At 42.2% G+C, this 22455-nt stretch overlaps 1 protein-coding gene across 3 annotated transcripts; it reads left to right on the top strand.

Moving 5' to 3' along the window:
• The first annotated feature begins 6659 nt into the window (after window positions 1-6659).
• LOC142592393 (uncharacterized) lies at window positions 6660-22132 on the top strand. Of its 3 annotated transcripts, none has more exons than XM_075704001.1 (6): window positions 6660-6941; window positions 8134-8357; window positions 10242-10395; window positions 10915-11046; window positions 13481-13699; window positions 16507-22132. In XM_075704001.1, exons 1-6 carry the CDS (start codon window positions 6836-6838, stop codon window positions 16968-16970), a joined length of 1299 nt encoding a protein of 432 aa, XP_075560116.1. In that variant the 5' UTR covers window positions 6660-6835; the 3' UTR covers window positions 16971-22132. The 3 variants fall into 3 exon arrangements, with proteins under 3 accessions (XP_075560116.1, XP_075560117.1, XP_075560118.1); XM_075704002.1 differs by having other exon boundaries at window positions 6661-6941; window positions 13481-13707; window positions 16385-16705; XM_075704003.1 differs by having other exon boundaries at window positions 6663-6941; window positions 16385-16662.
• Window positions 22133-22455: the final 323 nt, after the last annotated feature.

Raw genomic sequence — 22455 nt, 5'->3', positions numbered from 1 at the left:
TTGGTCAAGAGGCATCGATCCGCTGGAAACTAGGCATATACAGCTTCGCTGTTAATAAAAAGAACCAAAAAAAAAACCAGGAAGAACAAATAGGAGGGTGGCAGCAGAAAAACGGGAGGGGGAAGGCGTACATGGGAAAGGGGTCGTATGGTTGATATATGCGTAAAAGCGTGGAAGAGAATAATTGAGTGTTAGGGAAGAGGCAGGGAAGAACTGGAAATGGAGGAAAGGGTGAGATTGATAATCGAGGTTAGCTGGTGGCATAACGTGTTTTGTGCCTTTGTTAATGATATGAGAGTTTTCGGTTCAAGTTACAGCTTTTAGCGATTCTAAGTTGCCACTGGCCAAATTGATCCCCGTCGGCTGCAGGCATTTAAACTTGTGCATGAGGTATATGATCCTGTATATTTCCTCTCGCAAGGTGAACGGAAATTTGTTTTTAGTATATAGAACCTTGCTTTATAGAATATATGGTCTTGTTCATTGAAGTGGCTGGATCGACTGCTTTAGGTAAGTTGTGTTTTGTGTCTGCGCGATGGCCGTTGAGTCTTGTATGAATTTGTTGTCCAGTCTCACCTTTGTGTTGTTTGTTACAAGCGGCACATTCTAGACAGTAAACTATGTTGCTTGATGTGCAGGTAAAACTCGAAGTTACCTTGTGAAGGTAATTCGACGCTGTACTTTTTACTGTAGTAGTAGATTGAATATGTTTGCATGTAGAGAACCTGGGGCGGCCACAGGGACCGGATGTTGTATTCGTCTTTGTCTTTAGCTTGGCATGTACAAGAATGTCCTTGAAGTTATTGTTTCATCTGTAGGCTGCTCTGGACGGGTCGTGAAAGATCTTATTATGTTTCTGGTTGCTGGTGAGAATTGGGTAGTATTTACTGAGGATGTTGTTTACGTTTGAGAGTGCGTTTGAGAATTTAGCAGTAAGCAGAGGTGTTGTTTTTGCGATCTTAGGGCGAGGTTTGAGGACCTCGGCTTGATCAAGTTTAGTTACATCGGTGCAGGTTTTTTGAAGGGCAGTGTTTGGGTGGTTCCTGTTTGATAGGGTTCCTTTAAAATGATCGAGCCTCTCTGTGTAGTCATGGTTTTCAACGCAAATGCGACGTAGTCGTGTGGGTTGACCTTTAAAGATGCCTTGTTTGCAATGTCTTGGATGGTGACTTGATTATTCAAGGTGTTATTGTTTATCAAAAGGTTTCCTATAGAACGTTGTCTTTAGTGTACCATTGTCAAATATACAGGGTGTTCAAAACTAAGCTTTATGGTTTTCTTAAATTTAGGCACTGGGAAGCACGCGAAGACCACCTGTGCAAATAAGTTATGTAGCAAGGGGGACGCAAAGTGAGATGATAATTATCGCTGTCGGCAGCCCAATTAACTTAATTTGTATAATTAACTTTTTGTTGACTGCAGTAAGTGATTATTTTGTATTGAAAGGTTAGAGGCAATCGTGTTTCTACACAATATCAGTTGGAAGAATTCTTCTAGCGTGTCTGTGCTCCGAGATATCCGACTCCAAATTTTAATAGTCGTTCGCATGATTATACGCATGCAAGAAAGTTAGGATCGGCGCAAAGCTCCTCCCTGACGTGGTTCGGCTGTTGCGTGCGGCGTTTAGTCTGACAACGGGGCGGAGGCATTGGCAAAGATGATAACTGTCCGCCTTCCCCTCTCGGCTGGCGAAATAAAAAATCGAATAACCCGGAACCACTGTCGTAACACGCGACCAACGCAGCGTGTAACGATGGCCGCAGCTGCCATGCCGAGATAATGGCACGAGCGGAGAAGCCGGAGGGCAATGCGCGTGCGTAATGGTGACTAGACGAGCGGGCATGGTCCTTGGCTGGGCAACGCAAATAAAGTGACTGCTGATTTCCAAGTATTGTAACTTTTATTGAAATCAAGAGCAACAACTGCACGGCACACCGCGCTGTCATATCTTGATTTCACCAGCCGAGAAGGGAAGGGGGACAGTTATCATCTTTGCCTATGCCTCCGCCCTGTTGTCAGACTGAACGCCGCACGCGACAGCCGCGTCACATCAGGTAGGAGCTTTGCGCCGATCCTCACTCTCTTGCATGCGTAATCATGCGAATGACAATTAAAATTTGGAGTCGGATATCTCAGAGCACAGACAGGCCAGACGAATTCTTCCAACTGATACGTAGAAACACGACTGTCTCTAACTTTTCAATACAAACGTACCCACTTACTGCAGTCAACAAAAAGGTAATTATTCAATTTTAGTTAATTGGGCTGCTTACAGCGATAATTATCATCTCACTTTGTGTCCCCTGGGCCACGTAAACTATTTGCACAGGTGGTCTTCGCGTGCCTCCCAGTGCCTAATTTTAGGAACACCATAAAGCTTAGTTTTGAGCACCCGGTAAATTGTTGCGTACAGAAAGTTTATGCGCTAGATTCCGACGTGAATTTTATTGTTGGGTGATAATAATTTAGGAATGTTGCTGATTTATCTAGACTTTCCTGACCATGTCCCCATATTATAAATATGTCGTCTATGTATCGTAGGTATTTGTGGGGCTTGTCTGTGCAGTGATATAGGAAACTTGTTTCTAGAGTCTCCATAAATATGTTAGCGTATGTTGGCGGAAAAGGTGTACCCATGCTTGTCCCATGTATTTGTAGGTAGTAATTTTCCTCAAATTCGAAGTAATTATATGTTAGAACTAATTCAAGAAGAGACAAGTAGACTTAAATAGAGTGTTGTGCATTGTGCTTAAACAGCGTTTCTTTTATCGCAGATATCAGTGATCGGAATGTAGGGCCATTACGTCTAGTGTTGCGAGAAGTGTGTTTTGCGGTAGTATGCCTTTAGTATTAACGTCCTCCATAATTCTCAGTAAAGGGGGGGGGGGGGGTATCTTGTACAAATAACGGAAGTGTTTTGGAAAAGTCACCAAGGAAGGGGTTAAGAAATGTAGAGGCTCTCTGTCGGGGTGGTGTTGTTTGATACTGTCGGACGCCCTGGGATATTAGCGGTGTATAGTTCAGTGAGTGGTGTGTTTTGCTGGGCCATTTGGTGCATGGTGAACGTATAAGGGGTTCCAGCAAGTACGGACGCGAGCACAAGTAAGAACAAGCGGACAGGACAGCTCTGGGCAGGATAACAGCGTTGTCCCGTCCCGCGTTATTCATTGGCTCGTTTCACATTTCGCTGCCTGTGTTCCTGAGGTGACTGTTGCAGTTGCTTTTTCGGGATGACACGGTCAGAAGAGTCGGCGGATGTGGTGTCTGAAGTATATTTAACGAGTGTTTTTTTCTATATTTGTCCTTAATAAAGCATTTGATATATTGGGAAACTAGCTGTATCCCTCTACGGTTTACGTGGAAGCCGTCATAAGCTAGGTGCTCGTGCGGTGCTTCGTGTATTTCTGCGTGGTGCATGGTGTCAACGTTCTTGTAGAAGTGCCATAAGTCGAAGATTAACGAGTTGAGCTTGTTGGTCTCCTCATTGTGTTTTATGAGTGCGTTAGTTTGGTAAATTAGGAGGCGGTGTTTGTTTTGTAAGCAGCTTGTATTGTGCGTATTACGTCGTTATAGACTCGATCGTTTCCGTGACGTTCTGTGTGTTGAGGTTGTTAGTGTCTAGATTAATAATGAAGTGGTGTGGTGGGTCCACTGGCGTATCACAAACTAGTGGGAGAATATCTGATGTTTGCTTCCCGCTCATACGTCTTATTTACGGCAGGTGTGGGCCTGGTGGGAAGTGTTCCTTCAGGTGCCTGTACTGGCATCCTCCAAGGATTGGTACATGGGCAAATGATAACAAGGAACAGTAATATGTAAAAGTGCAAGTTCTTTTGCTTGCCGTTTCGCAGTGGCCTCAAGTAATTTTGCATGCTCTGTGCTTCTCCCAACGTAGTAATTTGTAAATGCGGGTGCCCTGGAGCTCACTGTCAACAGATATGTACAGTCAGTATTGACCTGGAGCACTGGTGGTTCGCATTGGCCCACGCAGAAAAAAAAAATAAACGACGATATATACGTGATATTTCAAGAGAGAGCTGCTGCGAAGAGTTGTAAAGACTGACAATAAAATAGATTCCTTCTTTTCGTGGCGCAGTGATGACTCTGAGACAACGGACCTCTATATTTTCACTCTTCACATGAATCTCCCACATCTCATTATTTTTTTTATTCGGGGTACTAGCTCGATTTAACTCATCCCGGTAACACCACCACTGGCAGCGAGTACAATCACCGCATGACTCAAGGTGCAAGGTTGCTTACCATTCCTGGACATGTACATTAAACGTATAGCGACTGTTCGCTCTGCTTATTTTCGCAAAAGCCAGTCCTCAGATATAGCTAGGTCTAATTCGGGATTGTCAAAAGGAAAATAACTTCGAACTGCCTTCTAGCTGGCGTGCAAATATCCTGCGAGCAACAGCTAACCTGCAGTGTGAAACACTAAGTTAATCGACTGCGCAGCGCCAGGTTCCCAGTAAAAGCAATATTGGCTGTTGCTGAGATCGTCATTAGATAGCGAAACACCACCACCAAGACAACACCAGGTGCGCCCTGTGTCTCTACCTTGCACGCACAGCTTGTCCCACCGCCTCAAGAAGGCAGCTGAAAAGTGTGGCATTTGTACATTTTCTTTCAGTGCTGCAAAAGCTATTAATAATGTGCAACATGGGTGACGATGTGCAAGGACTAAAGTCTGCGAAAGAAAATGCGCGCTGTGCGTTTTGTTGATTCTCATGTGGCTATAATTTGATTCCACTGTCATCTACACCGGCCTAATGGGCCGCTTTTTGGATGATCGTTTGAGAGAACACCAGGCAGCACGCAGTGCTTTAGCGGCTGTTAGCCGTCTCTTTTATCACGCACGCATGCACGTGGTACGTTGTGCCAATGATTTCGCTTTTCATCAGCAAGTGCGGGTGGGCATGCACACCAGTAGGCTGGTGCGCAGACATTTGCTTCATGCATAACGTTTGCTTTTGTTTAAATGTGCGTCTGGCTCATGTGCAAGCTTCGCTGCGAGTACTCAACGCTTCTTCTGTCTTGTGGTCGTCCATGCTACACTTTCTAGATTGCAAAGGGCGGGCTGTTTGTCCGCGTGCAATTCTTAACGAAATTCAAAGCGCTAAACTTCGATACACGACAATATATCCGTGTTATATTCTGCCTAGACCTGAAACTTCACATTACGCACGTAGCATCGAAGTAAACAGAGACGTACATTAAGGAAACTGTATGCATTAAGGCACTCAGCGTTTATTGCCGGACCACTCAAGATGGCGACTCGATTCTGAACGTCTAATCTTCGAGAGTCTTTTGACCAAGGGCCCATCAAGAGTTAGTCTAATCCCGGCTCAGGTTAACATGTAAAATTAAATGGGAGAAAGTTTCGATTTCTATGACGTTCATTGGCAATATTGGCTGTTCATTCCCTCGTATTCGAGTAAATTTGTCCCTGTCAATCTAGCTTCTCTGCGTCAGAAGCAGTAGCGTGGTAAAGCTAACTTTTCCGTACACGGAACACGACAAAAGCCGTTGTTTTGTTTCTGAGTTTCTCGAAGTAAATGTTTCTATCTAAAGCAACGAGTTTAACGTGTTCATTTGTTGTGAGCACACTTTCTCAGTATCTGTCTCAGCACATGAATGTTTCACACATGTGCATTCATTGCAGTTATTATGATGTTTGTGGAAGTTCAAAGCATGGAAAGGGATAGTTATCTAACGCTTTCCACTCAAAAAGTACAAGCCAAATTCTCAATCAATGTAAAACCATTTTCATGGGTGGCGTCAAAATAATTTTCGGGTATCTTGCAAAGAAGTTAAGAAAGTCCCCTTTATTATTTTGTGACGAGGTTTTCTTTAGTTTTTTTTCTGCTCCTCCTCTTCCTCTTGCCTTCTTCTTCTTCTTCCCGTTCAGATAGCCGCAACATTTGAACATCGAAAACAAAAGTTCCTTGAATATGAGCATTGCAGAAAACTGTTACCATGACCGTTCCCATGTGTGCAGCATGGGGATACAAGGTGTGCTGGGAAGCCCTATACATATAGCAGAATATGTGGTCTAAAGCATAACCTGTTCCGAAATAATGGATGTATTTAACTGCGCTTCATATGCTTAAAAGTTAAGCCTAGGCTATCTCATTATATTTGCGACATAAGCCAGTGTCACCTCAACTACTGGGCCTACGCTAAGTTTACTGCACACTGCCAGGGTGACGCGTATTTGTACACCGCCGCCTTCTGATATGTGCTCGCTCCGTAGCGCGCCGGTAGCAACGTCGTTGCTTGCGGGCCTATACACAGCTTGACTTGATTTGCTCAGCGCGCCGACAGGACTGTCCCTACCGACGAAACAAAACTTGCGGTGCCGCAGTTGCAGGATCCGCGGAGTGCCGCGTGCAAGCTGAGAAAGGGGGGCGGGCAGCATATGAGGCGCGCGCGGCCGCACGGAGCTGTTCTCGGCGCGTGTCTGCCTCACTCGATCGATTGTCGGCAGTCCGACTGCTGTGCATATTCTCCGAGTTGCGCACAGTATTTTTAGTGGCAAGGAGCTAAGCGTGCGCCGCGTCAAAGCAAGAGTTTGCCTCCTTGCAAGAAGAGCGGCCGTCAAAGGCGCCGCCAATCGCCGGGCCGCCCGCGGGGCCACGCACTTCGGTGGCGCCGCCACTTGGCGAAAAGGCGCCGGCTAGCCCTAGATAGTGCGAGAGATGCCAGCTCTGCCACGGTCGGGCATGGAAGCGAGCCGAGGAGGCGTTGGCTCCGCGTAAGCGAGCGGAAGTCAATATGACGCCGACGTGATAGCTGCTCGAAATAAGCTGCAGCCGGCGCTCGAAGAATGGCCAGCGTCCAGCGAGATCACTGGTCTTTCGTCGTGCTTCAGTTTCTGCTGCTATCGCTGCTCATTTGCAGGCACGGGGCCTTCGCGGACCGGAACAAGTACTGTGAGTAGCACGCTCGGTTATGGAACCCCTTCTTGCGCCTAGTCCTGTGTGTCCGCGCGCGCGCTCTCTCTTGCCGCCGTGAAGCGCGCCGCCGGGACAATGCATGCGTGCGCACGATACGTGAATGGTATACGAGCGATGGGCGTGCACGCCGTGTCTCTTGGCCGCGGACGCCGCCGACGCGGCGCGCTGCGAGTCACCCCCAACGCAGCCCTAAATAAGGGGGACGCGGGCTGCACGGGAAAGAGGGAGTTCCGTGCCCTGCCCGTGCCGGCTCGTGCGTGCACCGCACGGCGCGACCCGTACAAGTATACGCGGACATTTCAGCCCCTTGCGAGGCGAGAATCGAGGTTCGCTCGCGGGTGAGCACGATCCGAACTCTCGCCCCGCAGCTAACTGGGCGTGGGATGAATCCCAAGAAAGCAGGCCTTATAGGTACACGCACTGCGTTCAGTTGACGTTCCCTGTATTTGTTCGCAGTACAGCCAGCCACAGAAGTCTTCGTGGTGTACGCTTACGGGTGTTGGTTTTCCTTTGGTGTGAATTGAGCACCGACAATTGGCCACAAACGTCAAATAAAACGAGGATTGCGTATTCAAACGCACGCGAGGCATTGTAATATGTGGTGCGCTTGAGAAGGCAAGGACGTTCGTGCAAAGTGTGTGCGTAAGAAGCGCATTTACGTTTATCGCGTGTATGTGTATATATGCATGTACGTGACACGAATATGCATCCTTACTTATTTCATTTGCGCTGAATCTTAAACAAAGATATTGTGCAGACAATTACTTCAACCATGCATGCCGAAGAAAAGTTATTTTACGTGGCGACTTTGTGAACATATATATATATATATATATATATATATATATATATATATATACACACACACACACACAAGCTCTAAGCGAAATGATAATTTAGACAGTTTCAATGAACTATAGCTACTTAATTTTCTCGAGTCTTTTCCTGGAATTGATTGTGAGCTCAAACATCAATTATCAGTGTGAAGGAAATTCACAGGAGTGTTCTAAGGTTACAATGGAGAGACCTCTTTAAAGTATAAGTTCCATCGCCTGCAAAAGAAGCATGTGCTGGCTATATTTTTCTGCATTATCGAAAGGAAGTAGAATTTTCCTGAATATTTACCTGCATGAATTTAATCCTGGATCCTATTTCTTGCCATTCGCAGTTCACATCTCATCATTGTGCATGGGAGAGCGACACTACCCTCAGTACAAGAAGATTGACGGCGCTGTGCTGACATCTGAAAGCGAAAACAACCTGGAGTGCGCCGTCACCTTCCAGACTGATTCAATCTTGCAACGCTTCATGCTTCGCTTTGAAAGGCTGGCCTTGGACTGCCACGATCATCTAGTCATTTTTGATGGTGCCCATGCTATAGGAAATCACAAGGTGCTAATAATAATGTGCACTTACAGGTATTGTAATCTGAACTGCTGCGCCAAGAACCAATATCAGAAACCGCAGGAAACACTCCGTTTTGCCATCTCCACGTGACGCGCACTACTGGTGTGGCATCTATGAGCAGTGTGTGTGTGTGTGTGTGTGTAAATGTAACACAGGGTGTCATATGCAAACACCATGTTGCTCTTTGAACTACATGACCATCTTCCCGCAAAAAGAAATATAGACAGAATGTCTTCGTCTGATACGTCAGAACAGAAAATCAGTGTCCTTGCCACTTCTCTTAGATAATTTTCGGTCCGCAGAGGAATTATTACTGCGTAAGCAATAATAATTTTAAGAAAGCCCAATATACCAAAGGCCATTGTTTGCAAGCTGGCTTCACTGCAATATGAGAATAGTTGCAGTGAAGCCGGACCAAACATGTTTAAAATATTAAATTATGGGGTTTTACGTACCAAAACCACGATTTGATTATGAGGCACGCAATATTGGGGGACTCCAGAATAATTTGGACCACCTGGGGTTCTTCATCATGCACCTAAACCTAAGTACATAGGTGTTTTCGCCCCCATCGAAATGCGGCCGCCGTGGCCGGGATTCTATTCCGTGACCTCATGCTTAGCAACCCAACACTGAAGCCATCAAGCAACCACGGCGGGGCAGACCGAACATGTGAGGAAGCATAAAAAAAAGACAATGTTAAAAGTAGGTGCTGCATCAAGAAAATGATGAGATGCTTACATTCTTAATTTTCAATTGCAGGCATCGAATCACAATGTCCTATTGTGCTGTAAATATCCAACTTTTAGAGAATTACTATTAGCTGGTTAAATGCTTAATTATACACTAATTGTCTAGTGCTTATATATAATCACTTTTTGCTCGTGACACCTATGCCTGAACTGTGCAGTCAATTAAACATTGACATTCTACTGCTACAAGGTGGTCAATACATAAATAAAGAAGATGAAGGAAAGGACAACACATGATAAAATTTCTCCCTATAGCTGTTCAATATGTCAGCCTACTTTAGGCAACTTAGTATGTGCTAATTATTTAACTCTACTTTTGGATCTTGTTATTAAATGAGTCTTGAGCACCGCTGCATCCAATTCAAGAAATGGAAGGTTTATTATAGTTGAAAAACAAAACCTTTCATTATGTTAGCTACTCTAAAGAATATAATCCAGCTGTATCTTGTGTAAATTGGTGCTGTATGGTCAATATCCTAAATTAGATATCTTGCATTCAATATATTTTGAATGAGCTGAAAAACTATGGATGGCTAAGACTTTTCCTTACAAAAACATGTAAAATACAAAAACATCTCTGTATGTCATGTTAAGGACACAGTCTAATGCATGAGGTGAAGTAATAAGAATTGCTCAATTACCATGATTACAATAAGCCAGGTATGATAGCATTTAAGAGCTCATTTCTGTTGCACACTCACTCATGATTCTTGATGGAACAACACATGCAAAACATTCAATAACCTTTAGCCAAAAACAATTGAGATTACTGAATACTTGAATATTGAATTGTCTGTGCTGAGCTTTCTCGTGACTTCTTTTTCTTTTTCTTTTGAACTCATGTGCACTGCTTTACTTTCATTGAAGCACTTGAAGAAGACTTTCACTTTTAAAAAGAAGTAACTTATTTCATGTTATTGCTCTCCACGACATAGAGCACACTAACTCCACACTGAATTTCTATTTGCCAGAAGTTCAGTTGAAGATAAGGCTGTTCTATCACAACAGTGTGATAAAGCTTTTTGTCTACAACACAACTAGAAGGAGGGGAAAAGTGCTGTTTTTCACTGAGCTGGTAATATTTATGCTTCGCCCCTGATATCCTTCGTGGCCGCAGGTGGATCTTTCATGTCGGAGCACACGCTCGGATGTGGGAACAATCTTCACTCAGGGGAACTACGTGACCCTCAAATATACCACAGACAGCTGGAGCCCACAAGGAAATGGCTTCAAGCTAATAATCACTGCCTACAAGGACAGCTCACTTCCTGGTGAGACATTATAGAATAGGACAGGCAGCAGTGCTTTAAAGAAGTAGGATTTATAGGTGTATTGACAAGTTCTTAGTGAAGTAAAATGAAATGTTTTTCACCATGCAATGTAATAACCTCTTATTGTTCCACTGACTGACACTTAAAACACTACAATGTGCTTGCATGTAATGCAGTGCTTCAATGGAACAGCACTTCAACACTTCAATGCAGCATCTAGTGTTCATGAAAGCCCCATTATGTATCATAATTGGTTGATTCCAAGTAATTTTAGACAGCGGATATTTTTAGTTTCAGATATGGGGCAAGTGGGATTCTTATAATGTGCGAAAAAAATGCTTCTAACATGTAATATCATGACGTTCACCCAGAATTGCTGCCTAGACATTGAAAAACCATGTGTTATCTCAAATTTTATTCTTGCTCATACAATGACATGTCACTTTTTATGCACTTATATAAATCATTATGATGCCCTTAAAATAGCATTTTCAATAGTTCTCATTATTTGCATTTCAGATCTCAAGCATGACCTGAAGTGCCGGGATTTTGAGTGCCGCAACACTTTTTGCATCTCAAGCAACTTGACATGTGATGGTGTAAACCACTGTGGAGACAACAGTGATGAGACAAGCCATGCTTTATGCATAGGTGAGAAAGGTTCAAGCTGGTGCTCTGCAAAACTGGGTCATTTTAGTCGAGTATTTATGTATGCCGAGTTTAACAATATTTAAAAACAATCACTAATGCACTCACTGTATACGATGAGATCAGCCTCGGTATATCCAAGATAAAACTATGCAGCTTGTACACACAGCTCGAATGTTGGGGCTGGCAAAAAATTACACAAAACCAGGGATTGTATTAATGGCTTTTTTTACCCGTCTAAGTCCTGTTCGACATATTTTGGGTCTACGTTAGTACTGACTTGTTACATGCGATACTTTAAGCTTACCATTCGCATTTTAGAAATAGCAGTTTGATTAATTCACATGTCCTCATTAAAAAACACCAACATTAACCTGGGTGCAAGCTCATGATCATGTAACTTGGAAACTTTATTCAGGTTTGAGAAATCTTCCTTTACGGAGCCTTTAATAGTAGTTGTGAGACATGCGGATAGGTAACACTGGTTGCGAAGTACCATACTGGCAGATGGACATTCATTACAGAACCACTTCTCCAAAGCATAACCATTGCCAAATCTGGCATATTGTAATCCTGAATTCCTGCTTTCTATATGCTACACTAAAGATTGGGCGCAGAAAACTTATCTTTGATGTACCAAATTACTGGCTTGCAGTATAGTTATCTTTAGTCTTTTGTTTCAACATGGAGTCCTAATCCTTGTCGTTTAGTGCTGTTATCAAATTTCAGAGTAATATACTCATGGTCTCAATATTCCACACTGGTCCAGTGCAATATGTCATTTCTATACTAAAAGTTGCAAGCCTGCCAAAGGGATACACATATATAGTTAGTCTTACATTTTAGAAATGAGGAGCAAGGCTGCTGAAACAAAATTCAACAGTGAGAGCTAAAATCAGTACCACAGAGGACTGTATTCTGATGGACAACAAATTTAATCTATGAAGACAAGAGCATACACATTAAATGGCAAGTATAGAGAGAAATAGAAGGGAGGAGGAAAGGCAGGGAGGGTAGCCAGACTTTGTCCAGTTTACTAGCCTACACTTGATGAGGGGATGGTGGAGTGAAAGAAAGATAGAAAGAAGACGCAAGTCTTGATCGCTTTGTCACATGCCCTAAGCCAGGCGCAGCATATCTAAAGTCAGGCACTCAAGTCTGTCACCTTCAGGTACTGTAGACGAACTCGAATGGCTTTCCGGGCTGATGAGCTATGAGGTCAGGCTTACCTTTGATTCTGTAAATGGTCTATCGTCCAGTCTCAAGGCACAAACGGCAAGTAGAAGAGTATGTTTATAATACCGTGATGCCACTCTGTATATTTATCAGACAGACAGCTATTCCCAGTCAAAAAAGTAACATTGAGTGCAGTTGTATTTTTGAATGGGACCCAACTGGTTCCAATCGGACATCATATAGGAGGGCCACATTCCAATTGGGCTCCATGCAAAGTTCAGTTGGTCCAAATTGGCCATCATGAGAAGTCTAGTTGGTTCCAGATGGACATCACTGGAGCTTGGTATGCCATTTGGTCCTAGCTGGACCCAATTGGAAATCATGAGTAACCTCGTGAAACAACAAAATAGTTGATAATAATAATAGCAGAATTATAATGTTAGTTTTCAAGCAAAAGGTCTTTGTATATTGGTGCGATCAGTGGAGAGAAGCATTTAGCTTTCTGTCAAATTAAATATTTATCTCGAAATGTTACCAATTTCTCATGAACCACTGGTACCGCTTGGTCAACCAAATAATGCTTATATGTATATATAGCATCTGACACCTATCTCTCATGTAGTGAGGTGGTGAATTTTGGTTATGTCAGTGAAGAGAATTGCTGTAGTGTGTTCATGGATGAGTATGCTTTTTGAAACGAGTTCCAAGTATATCGGTGTCATGCTAAGTAAGGTGAGGGCCCATCTGTTTTTTCCCTTTCTTTTGTTTTTCATGTTGGTACCAACGAGTCTGATTCAGAGACCAATTGGGTCCAATTGTGCTCAAAAATCCAGTTGGACGTGTTGATTTTTCCAATGGCTGTCCCAAAACACAATTGGAAATATCCAATTGGTTCCAACCAAAAATTTCGAATTGGTTTGAGCATTTTTTTACTGCGTTTCCTGGGCAGGGTTATGGGCTCTGAAGACACATATTCTTATGGAATTACTTGCGACCATATCTTTTTACATGAAATACATTGCCACCAAATTTTTTGGCAGGAAAACTTAGTCAAATATTGCAGTTTACATAGAAACAATTTTTCCATCTACATCAAGGCTTTAGTGAGCTTTTCTTTCTTTTGTTCATAAAAAGTTTACATGGTTTGTGTGCTATGAAGTGCGTACGCATGGTGCACTATCCATTGACTGCTGCGCATAATTGTCTTATAGGCAGACCATACTGTCTAGAAAACAGGCTGCATTAATGCATTTCCTTGCAGACGATATGGCCAGCAGCCAGATTCTGGGCCTTGGCGTGAGTGTTTTTGTGACACTGGCCCTGGTGGTGATAGTGGTGTGCCTGGTGCTGTGCGTGGGTGCCCTGTGCCTGTGCCAGCGGCTGCAGCAGCAACAGCAGCAGCGCCAAGCAGCCGCCGGAGCGATGACTCTGCCAGGGAGCCATCCCACTGCCCTGCAGGCCAACCACAGCGCCTTCCCCAGTAAGCGTGTAATGACGCTTTCCTGGCTTCCCCCCTGTCTGCTCTGCTGCACTGCCCTGCCTGCTTGTCGGAGAGGATGCATCTGCTCCCAGTGGTCATGCACTGCTCTGCACTAAGCTGTGCCTCTGCCCGGCCCAGAGGCCCAGTTTGTGCACAGCATACGTTAACACTGATGCTGACAGGACCAATAAGCTAGTGCCTTGCTGTATGCCTATTTGTGCTCTTACTTGTTTAAGCAGACATACAAAGGTGAGAGTATGCATAATCAAAGCATATTTTTTAGCCAGAAAAACAAAGGTGCTAGTGAAAAATTTGACAAGGCTCTGGCACCTCGTCACATTTCATAAGAATTGATGCAATGGCAGTGCTTTGCAGTACAGTGATTCAGTGTGCCCTTATCAGACTAGTTAAAAGAACACTAATAAAGTAGCAATGCACGACTCTTTCTGCAAGCTTGTTGCATGTTCTTTTTGCATGGATAAAAGAAAGCATGTCAGATGCATCCTTGGTCCCACTCCTTTGTCTCCTGTCTGTTTCTGAAAACTGCACTGACGGCAGCATGTTGTGCCTAACATTATTACTGCGCACTGAAGGAATACAAATGTAGTCCTTGCTTTCTACACCTCTCAACAGTGTAAATATATGTGCACTTGCCCCATAACTTGGCACATCGATATATACCCACAAATAACATTTCAACACAAGGGCTCCAAGAGTGCTTGATGGCTTAGGGGGAGTCAAGGTGCAATAGACACTTTCCTACCAATGTACTGTTGAACTATGATGTTTGCATCTGCAAACATTCTCGAGTATGGAAGAAAAACCATGGCCTCCTGCTCCACTACATTTGATGCAACTGTTTCAGAAGCAACTCTGTAGTGCTTCAGGAATAAAGTTTAACTAGAAGTATGCTAATAACAATTTTTGAAATAGAATAAAGTACGAATTGAATAATGACGATGCCAAATTTAATATGAACTTAATAATGATGATACTGTGTCAAATACAAACTGAGCAGTGATAGCACTGAATTGAATACAAATTAGTTTCTGAATAATTCAGAAAAAGTTACTCAAAACAATCCAGACCATTTAATTAGTATTATAACTTATCTGGCTACCATTATATGTCTAGTACAATAATTTGCAACTTGGGAAGTTATTAAAAAATTGAAATTTTGATAATGAATATCTTTATTCAAGCACTCAATCAAACACTAGCAGCTATTCAATTTAAGTGCCAAATCAGCAAGACTTTCGGCTCGCTGCTTGAAATTTTTTTAAAGCTCACACCCACCTTCTAATAATATTTGACAAAGAAAAAATGGGAGTCATAGATATTGAGGTGGTGAAATGCTTTTGTACTGAAAAGATGAGCTTTTTAGGCATTTTACAGAAGTAGAATGACTATGCAACTGCACAATGCAAAAATTTTTTATGGCACACAGGCAAAGTATCAGCTTCTCTTTTCTCTAGTGATTGACTGTGAGCCAAACTTCACAGGTAATTTCATGGTGATAGTTGAAACCTGGCAGAACAATAAAATAAGAATGCATAATATTTAGCCATTAGGTAAAGTCAGAATTATGTGCATATTCAGGAATTACCACAGTAGCTGGTTATGTGATTTATAGTACTATAGCTCCTTTTAAGTCATAATTGTAAGATCAGAAATCACTAGTGCTTTTCCATTAAATTAACTTGAAATTCTTTAGGAATTAAGGGTCAATGCAAATCATTGTCCTTGTTAGAAATGTCCTGTTTCAGCAAAGGGTATCTTTTGTGTGAGGACTGTTTGTGATGTCTTCAAAGGACATCACACAGCTTTCAACAATATTGAATTAGCTCTGTCTTTGAAAAGCACATCTTTTCTTTTCACATTTTGGACCAGCTTTTGAGGGTACATGCATTATATTGGGACGTAGATAAAGATTAGGCAAAATGTTACGCTGCTGATGCTGCTCATATTTATTCAGTGCAGTTTTTATGTCTTGGATTCACATCCTGAGGCATACATTAATTGAGCCAGATTAACGTGCACATTTTAATTCAATTAGGTGGGGTTTATTGGTTCTTTTCAGGGTTAAATTTCTATAAAAGGCTATTTTATTCTATGCTTTTTCATGACAGCTTGTCACACACACAGTAGAGAACATTAGAGAACTCTTAAGCTAATCTTAGTTAGGCTCAACAAAAGATTCGTTAAACAAATATATGATACTTATTAGGGAATTATACTACTAAAAAATAATAAACCAACCTCATCAACAACAGCCCTTGGAAACAATTTTTTTCTCTTTATCGGGCAAGCACAGATTTGCTGGTGGGAAAGAGCAATGGTAGAAGCTCGGAAGTGCAGCATGAGAATGGGTATGCAGATTAATGTCCCCACATAAAACCATGAAATATGCATTGCTTAATGGAGCTTATTCTGATGAAAGCTTCCAACCCACAGGGTACCTGTCTGAGGATAGCTTGTCTCTGCACAGTGCCACCGGAGCGATAGGGCAAGCCTTGTTCTATCTTGCATGCAGTGCACTTGCTTCACAAGCCCTCACGGGACCTTTGAAACAAGTTCAGTGCTTCAAAAGACTCTTTGGGCATTGTGGCGCTGGGCAGAGACAAGCCTTTGGGCGGGGGGTTTGCTAAGGGCATTGACCCCCGAGGGGTGGTGTGTGTGACCCAGGTCACCAGCCTGGAAGCGGAGGTGTTTACGGGGGCACTGCCGAACGCCTTTGCGAGAAGCCTCCCCCATATCCTGGAAACAGCTACCCCCCAGCGGCCGGCATCACATTTCACGTTCCCCAGGAGAGCCTCTACTACCCAGCCACAAAGTGACCAGGCCCGCAACGGCTCCAACTGGCTCGTCTGAGCAGGGCCTCCAGCGCAACCTGTCCGCGTGTCGAGAGCAGTTCTCCTCGCCGAGGCCACTGGATGCTGTTCCTCCTGTTTCTCCGGGCGGTGTCTCCCCAACTAGCATGTTTCGCCAGGGGTCCCTGTCATCACAGCCTGACCTGTTGGCTGTCACACGTGGGGGTGAGGCCCCACAACACACCTGGGCCAACACGCTGCCCAGGGGTCGGCCTGATGTACTGGGCCCCAGCTTTGCCATCGAGCATGTTGAGACACCTCCTCTGCCATGGGACATGCATAATGGCACACTTTCCATGCTACGAGGAAAAGGCTCCGAGCTTCCTCCAGACTCTGTGCAAGTACGGCACCACAGTGTTGTCTCCGCTCAGCCCACTGGCTGGGAACAAACTTGGCTTTGAGCCAAGGTGCTAGTTGTAACTAAGAAGGGTGAGTGACACTTTCATCACCCCCACAATGAGAAAATTTGTTCCTGAGCAGATGGCCAATAGGGATAATGTCAAATTTGCATGGATTGAGGCAGCTGTAGTTTATATTCAGTTTACATGAGTAGATGCTTCGTTGCACTCATTGTGCAGAATGTGGTAACTTGCATTATTGGTAATGGTAATACGTGCTCTGAAAGCTGTCTTCTGAGGAGCAAGTAAGTGAACTTGGAAAAGTAAAAAGAAATGAAGTGATTTAGGAGTCACTATTCTTTTTTCATCTTTAATTGTGCCATTAAGAGATCTTGGAGAAACAACCTTAACTAATTATAGGTTTACAGTAAATTACAATAAATATTTACTTTGCATTACCAATCATTATTTATTATTTTTTATTTATATTTTGTGCAAATATATATTTATTTCATAAATGCATATTTATATTATGTAAAAATGTATAAACGAAGCTTGAAGAACATGATAGCTTCTGTATACTTTTTTTAAAGCTGTGGCATCTTCTGTTACAATAGCTGTTAGCTAAACAGTATGTCATTATGTGTAAATATGTGCTGCTTGATATGAACCAAAGTGATGGATTGTATTACAGCGTATTGTGATGTAACAGCCACCAGAGTCTTGTTTATGGAACACTCTGGTAGGATACAAGTGTCCTCTAGTGATGCAAATGTATCAGCATGGTAGTATTTCATTGCAGTTGTTGAGAAGTTTGACATCGGAATGGCAACAGAAACATGCCACCTCTGGTGCTGTTGATGGTCAGCTGCCAGCAGCTTACCCAACTTATGTGAAAATTTCTGGAAAAAAACATGTAGTTAATTACAAAATACATGTCCCGTGAACCTCAGTGGTACAGCTACAGCTAGGCAGCATAATATTCAAGGATGGAGCCTACTTTTATAGTTGCAGCTGATGGTTAAGGAAAAAAATTTTTACAAAGCTTGAAAACGCTGTGTGTTCTGGGTTCCATGAAATGTCTGCAAGGCAACCAGTCATAAAAGCTTACGCCAGGTGCCAACTCATAAGACATGGTAGCAAACAATTTTAACAAGGTCAGCATTACTAACCACGAAGTACAGGCTGTCATGCTAGCATGATAGATCATTAAGCAAGTGTTTACAGTTTTTAACATTCCAAGTAAAAAAAAAGTAATAATAAAGAATTGAAATATTTTTTCAGGGAGACAAAGCTGGACTTACAGCATTTGTCCAAAGCCTTCCCTTGTCCAACTGGTTCCAATTGGAAATCTTTGTACACCCAGCTGGTATTAAGACAGTTTCAACCGGACACCATTATGGTACTAATTGGCATTAAGACAGTCCCAATTGTACATCACTATGGGTCTAGATGGTGTCAAGACAGCTCCAATAGGGCATTCATTGGGTGTCATTACATAATTTTAGCCAAAGGGTCCAAGTTCCAAGTTCATCAATTAGTTCACTATCCATGTTCAAGGCTCAAGAACTAAGTTCATGGATATCTCATTCAAGTGTTCAGAGGCACCAATTGGAATCTGTGAATACCAATTGGTCTTAATGGGAGTCTGAATGCCATTTGGTTTGATTACATTCTAATGCATGTTTATATTGAAGTTTTGTTTAAAGGATCCCTGAACCACCCCTCGGGCTTGGTGAAATAACATAGTCTGCGGGTAGCATATGCTGCTGGGAACATTTCAGCCAAGTTTTGCTGTCATATGCGGTGCGTGGAGCTCGCAAGCGGATTGCGAAGTCTCCATTCTCTCAAACGCTCTTTTCAACAGAAGGCCCTGTCCTTACTCTCTTCTGGATGCTTTATTTCGTCGATTTAGTTCGTCATTTCCTTAGGCAGCTCCTACTGGCTGATAGCTGACATCAAGCTGCGTTGACTACATGGTGTAGATACCGCGGCTGCCATGGGGTGCCGCCACGAGTCCATTGGCTAAGCGCACTGCGACTCGCTGAGGATAACCGCATTTGGCTTATGTTTAGCGTGTCGTCGGCACCAAAGGCGGAAGTCATGGCGTCTATGTTAACATCCAAAATAAAATTTGAACTGCGCGCCACGGTGACATTTAGAAGGCGGAGCATTGTGGGCACGCCCCACTGTGCCCTAGCAGTGCAAGGCATTGAAGAAGGAGCGGGAGCACAGCGGAGGCCGTGCTTGATTGCCAGTAATTTCGGTTCTGCTGAACGTATTGAAGTACTTCTTGCTGCAAAGTATTTCTGAAATAGCCTATTTTCACTTCAAATGCCTTTCTCCACATTGATAAAAACTGGTTCAGGGCCCCTTTAAAGCTCATTATTTATATTAAATTAAATTTGTAAAAGAAAGTAATGAAATGAAGTTTAGCTGTTGCAGTGATACCATAAACCAATACATTTTACTCAGTTTTAGGAAGATAACTGTGCTAGTTTATCAGTTTTACTAGCATATAGAAATACACACAGGATCAGTTTAATTTTCTAAGTTTAGGCTTCACAAGCATTGTTTAAAAGGAAAAGCACTGCATTCAAGTTTTGAATAAGGCAATGGTTAAAAATAAAGGAGACACAGCACAATTGTTTCTTCTTTCGTTCTTTAATTTGTACAATGAGAACACAGCTCACTTGTATTTCATAGCAAACACCTCAAGTTTTTATTCCTGGCAGCTGGCTATCTGAGGCCACTGAAGAACAATGAGTACAATTTAGTCTGAGCTTCAATAACTCTGCATCACTAGTATTGGTGGAAAAAGCATTGGCTGTGTATATATATAATGTATGTGTGCATGCTTGTGTAAAACTGATCCTAACGTAGATCTGTACTGATATATACATATTTTATTAACACATATAATTTTCCTGTCGCAAACTTGAGTCATTTTTTTTACGAAAAAAAAAAGCTGAACATTTCAATTAGGCCAACGTGTTTTATGCTGCATGCCAGTATATTGTAGGCACACATATATTAAAAAAGAGCGAACTGCTCGTCAGTTGCATGCATGTGCGTGACAGTTGTTCACAAATAAAATTACACTGTGGGAGCGCACATACCTGATCTCATATAATGGTGCCAGGGGATCATAGTGCCAGCTCATGGACGTGCGTGTCAACTCTATCTGTTACAACACTTCATTCTCACTTTGGAGGCTTCATGTTAAATGGAGTCATCTCTATGGGAATCAAGCTTTTGAAGATTAGATTACTTGCATGCATTTTTGAGAATTTTCATATCTGAGTATCTTGAGGAATTTGGCCAGCATAAGGGGGTGTGTTTTTACCACTGTTTTTGGACTGTTTCTGACAATGTTTTTTTACAACTTTGTCTAGCCTTAGAACACTTTTTATATGTGATGTGAACTCTTGATAAGAAGAACAGCCTGTTTTTTGGCAGTGAAATGCCATTAGGCTGTCATGTATGATGGAGGCAAGAGTCAGAGAAAGGTCTCGGACAATGCTTTTTTTATGATGCTGAAGCACTCTTACGCACTTACTTTGTGGTACGAGATGTGCTGGTGTTTTTTATTTTTGCCACTGCGTATGGATGATTTCTTTTACAAGAGCTGCACAGGAAAAGGTGATCGTATTATTCACATTTTGCAAAGCCTAATGTGCATATGTTGGCTAATGTTTTTGTTAACATTTCCATTTTCTATACAGTTGCTTGCATTTCTTGCTCTTTTTCATCATTAATGCAAATGTCTAATTATGTGTGCAGTCCTGTTCTCTTTAAATCATCCATGGCACTCAAATTTCACTTCCACACTTTGCCCAGCTAATTTATTAATGACATATCACAGCCCATTTGCGATACAGTGACGTTTGGCAATATGTAATGTCATTATTACATAGAACAGCAATATAGTACTTTATGTAGACAGCTTGATGTGCAATGCTGTGATGAACTTGTTTTTGTTTTTTCATTTTTGCATGGCCTGATATATATGATGCACATAGTGAGTGTACAAGGCCGTGCAGTTAGCATACCCACGTAGCCTTATTACTGATAAGAAAAATGAGCCATTGTCATTAGGTCAAGTTATCAACATCTATCACTAAAAAGAGAACAATTATGTCTATTATGAACGCTAAAAATGAAAAGAGGATCACTGAAGGATTGTGGCATGTCAGTTCCACATGAAAGGAACTACCTGATCAAGAAGAGTACTCTTAAGCTGAATTATTTTAATTGCTGACACCTTGATACAAGACCTAGATAAAAGTGAGCCAGTTGAGGCTGCAACAGAAGGGTTAAATGAACTATCTATTAACAACAGCTAAAAAATTGCAGTAAGTTGGGTTAGACAATTAATCTACTTGAACACAGTGCACAAATGTGTGAATGAAACGGAGTTAGTATCACTATAAAGAGAGCATATTGGTGTGCTTCTGGGGTACCAAGTTAATGGTTGAATGGCATCATGAAAATTTATTTGCATTTTAATGAAATGAAGAGAATGGTCAAGACAAATAAATTAATGTTGTTTAGCATGAAGCCTACAATGTTTCATCTCTTAAATGTAAAACAGGTGTGTCATAAGTGTGGGTCAATGCTTAATTCCCAAAAGACATTGTTTTGTGTTGAAATGTTCTTTGGCCTTTATAATGCTGTGTTTTTCAGCAAAAATCAAACTGACCTTGCTATTTAACAAGTTTACTGATTGGTGACAGCAATCAACCATCATGATAGGAAAATTATACTGCTTCCAAACTTTCTGGAATGTTGGTAGCTCATTCTTGGGTAATCAGGCTCAACTGTATGAGGGTGTATTTATTTTCTTGAAATGCGGTACCCTGAAGACTGCTAGCTTCCCTTCATTTTGGAGACATTAGTTTTATATTATGCTAATAACACCTGGCCTATCATATACAGACTTTGGTTATGCAGTCACCTTTATTGCACAACCATGATGTGACTGACATTTGACACTTGAGTTTCCACGGACCAAGCTAGTATGCGCAAAAACACTGCAGGCATGATGGCCAGCATGCACACTGAAATTGACCTCCTGGGAAGCTTTGTGCATATCATGTTGTTTTTTTATGAGAGTTGTTTCGTGTGCCTGCGTGGGGCCTTGTGTGCACACTGTAGAACTGTCGTGTTATGTCGGTTGAAAGAATCAGGGCTCTAAAAGAATAAAATGACCAATTGGAAGTTGACTGTGATCTCACAACTTCATTCAGATTCAACATTGTTCATTTGTTCTGAACTACAGATGAAAATGACACCATTCCTGCTCTACATAACTACAAGCAGAGAGAGAGTGATTGAAAAGTTGGAGTCTACAAACATCACATTCATCTGCAGTATTGGAACAATGTACTGCTTTTGCACAGAAAAGTAATAGTGCAGACACGTGGAGTTTTTTTTTCTATCTTGACTACTGCAAACTTCTTTTTATTCCTATGGATCCAGTTATCTCCACTTGATAGAATAATTTAGAAGTTATATGTGTAACGACAGCCAATCCAGAATTCTATAT

The sequence above is a fragment of the Dermacentor variabilis genome, chromosome 1, assembly GCF_050947875.1.
Source record: "Dermacentor variabilis isolate Ectoservices chromosome 1, ASM5094787v1, whole genome shotgun sequence".
NCBI lineage: Eukaryota > Metazoa > Arthropoda > Arachnida > Ixodida > Ixodidae > Dermacentor > Dermacentor variabilis.
Note: the sequence above shows the minus strand (reverse complement) of the source record. Positions and strands in the feature narration are given on the sequence as shown.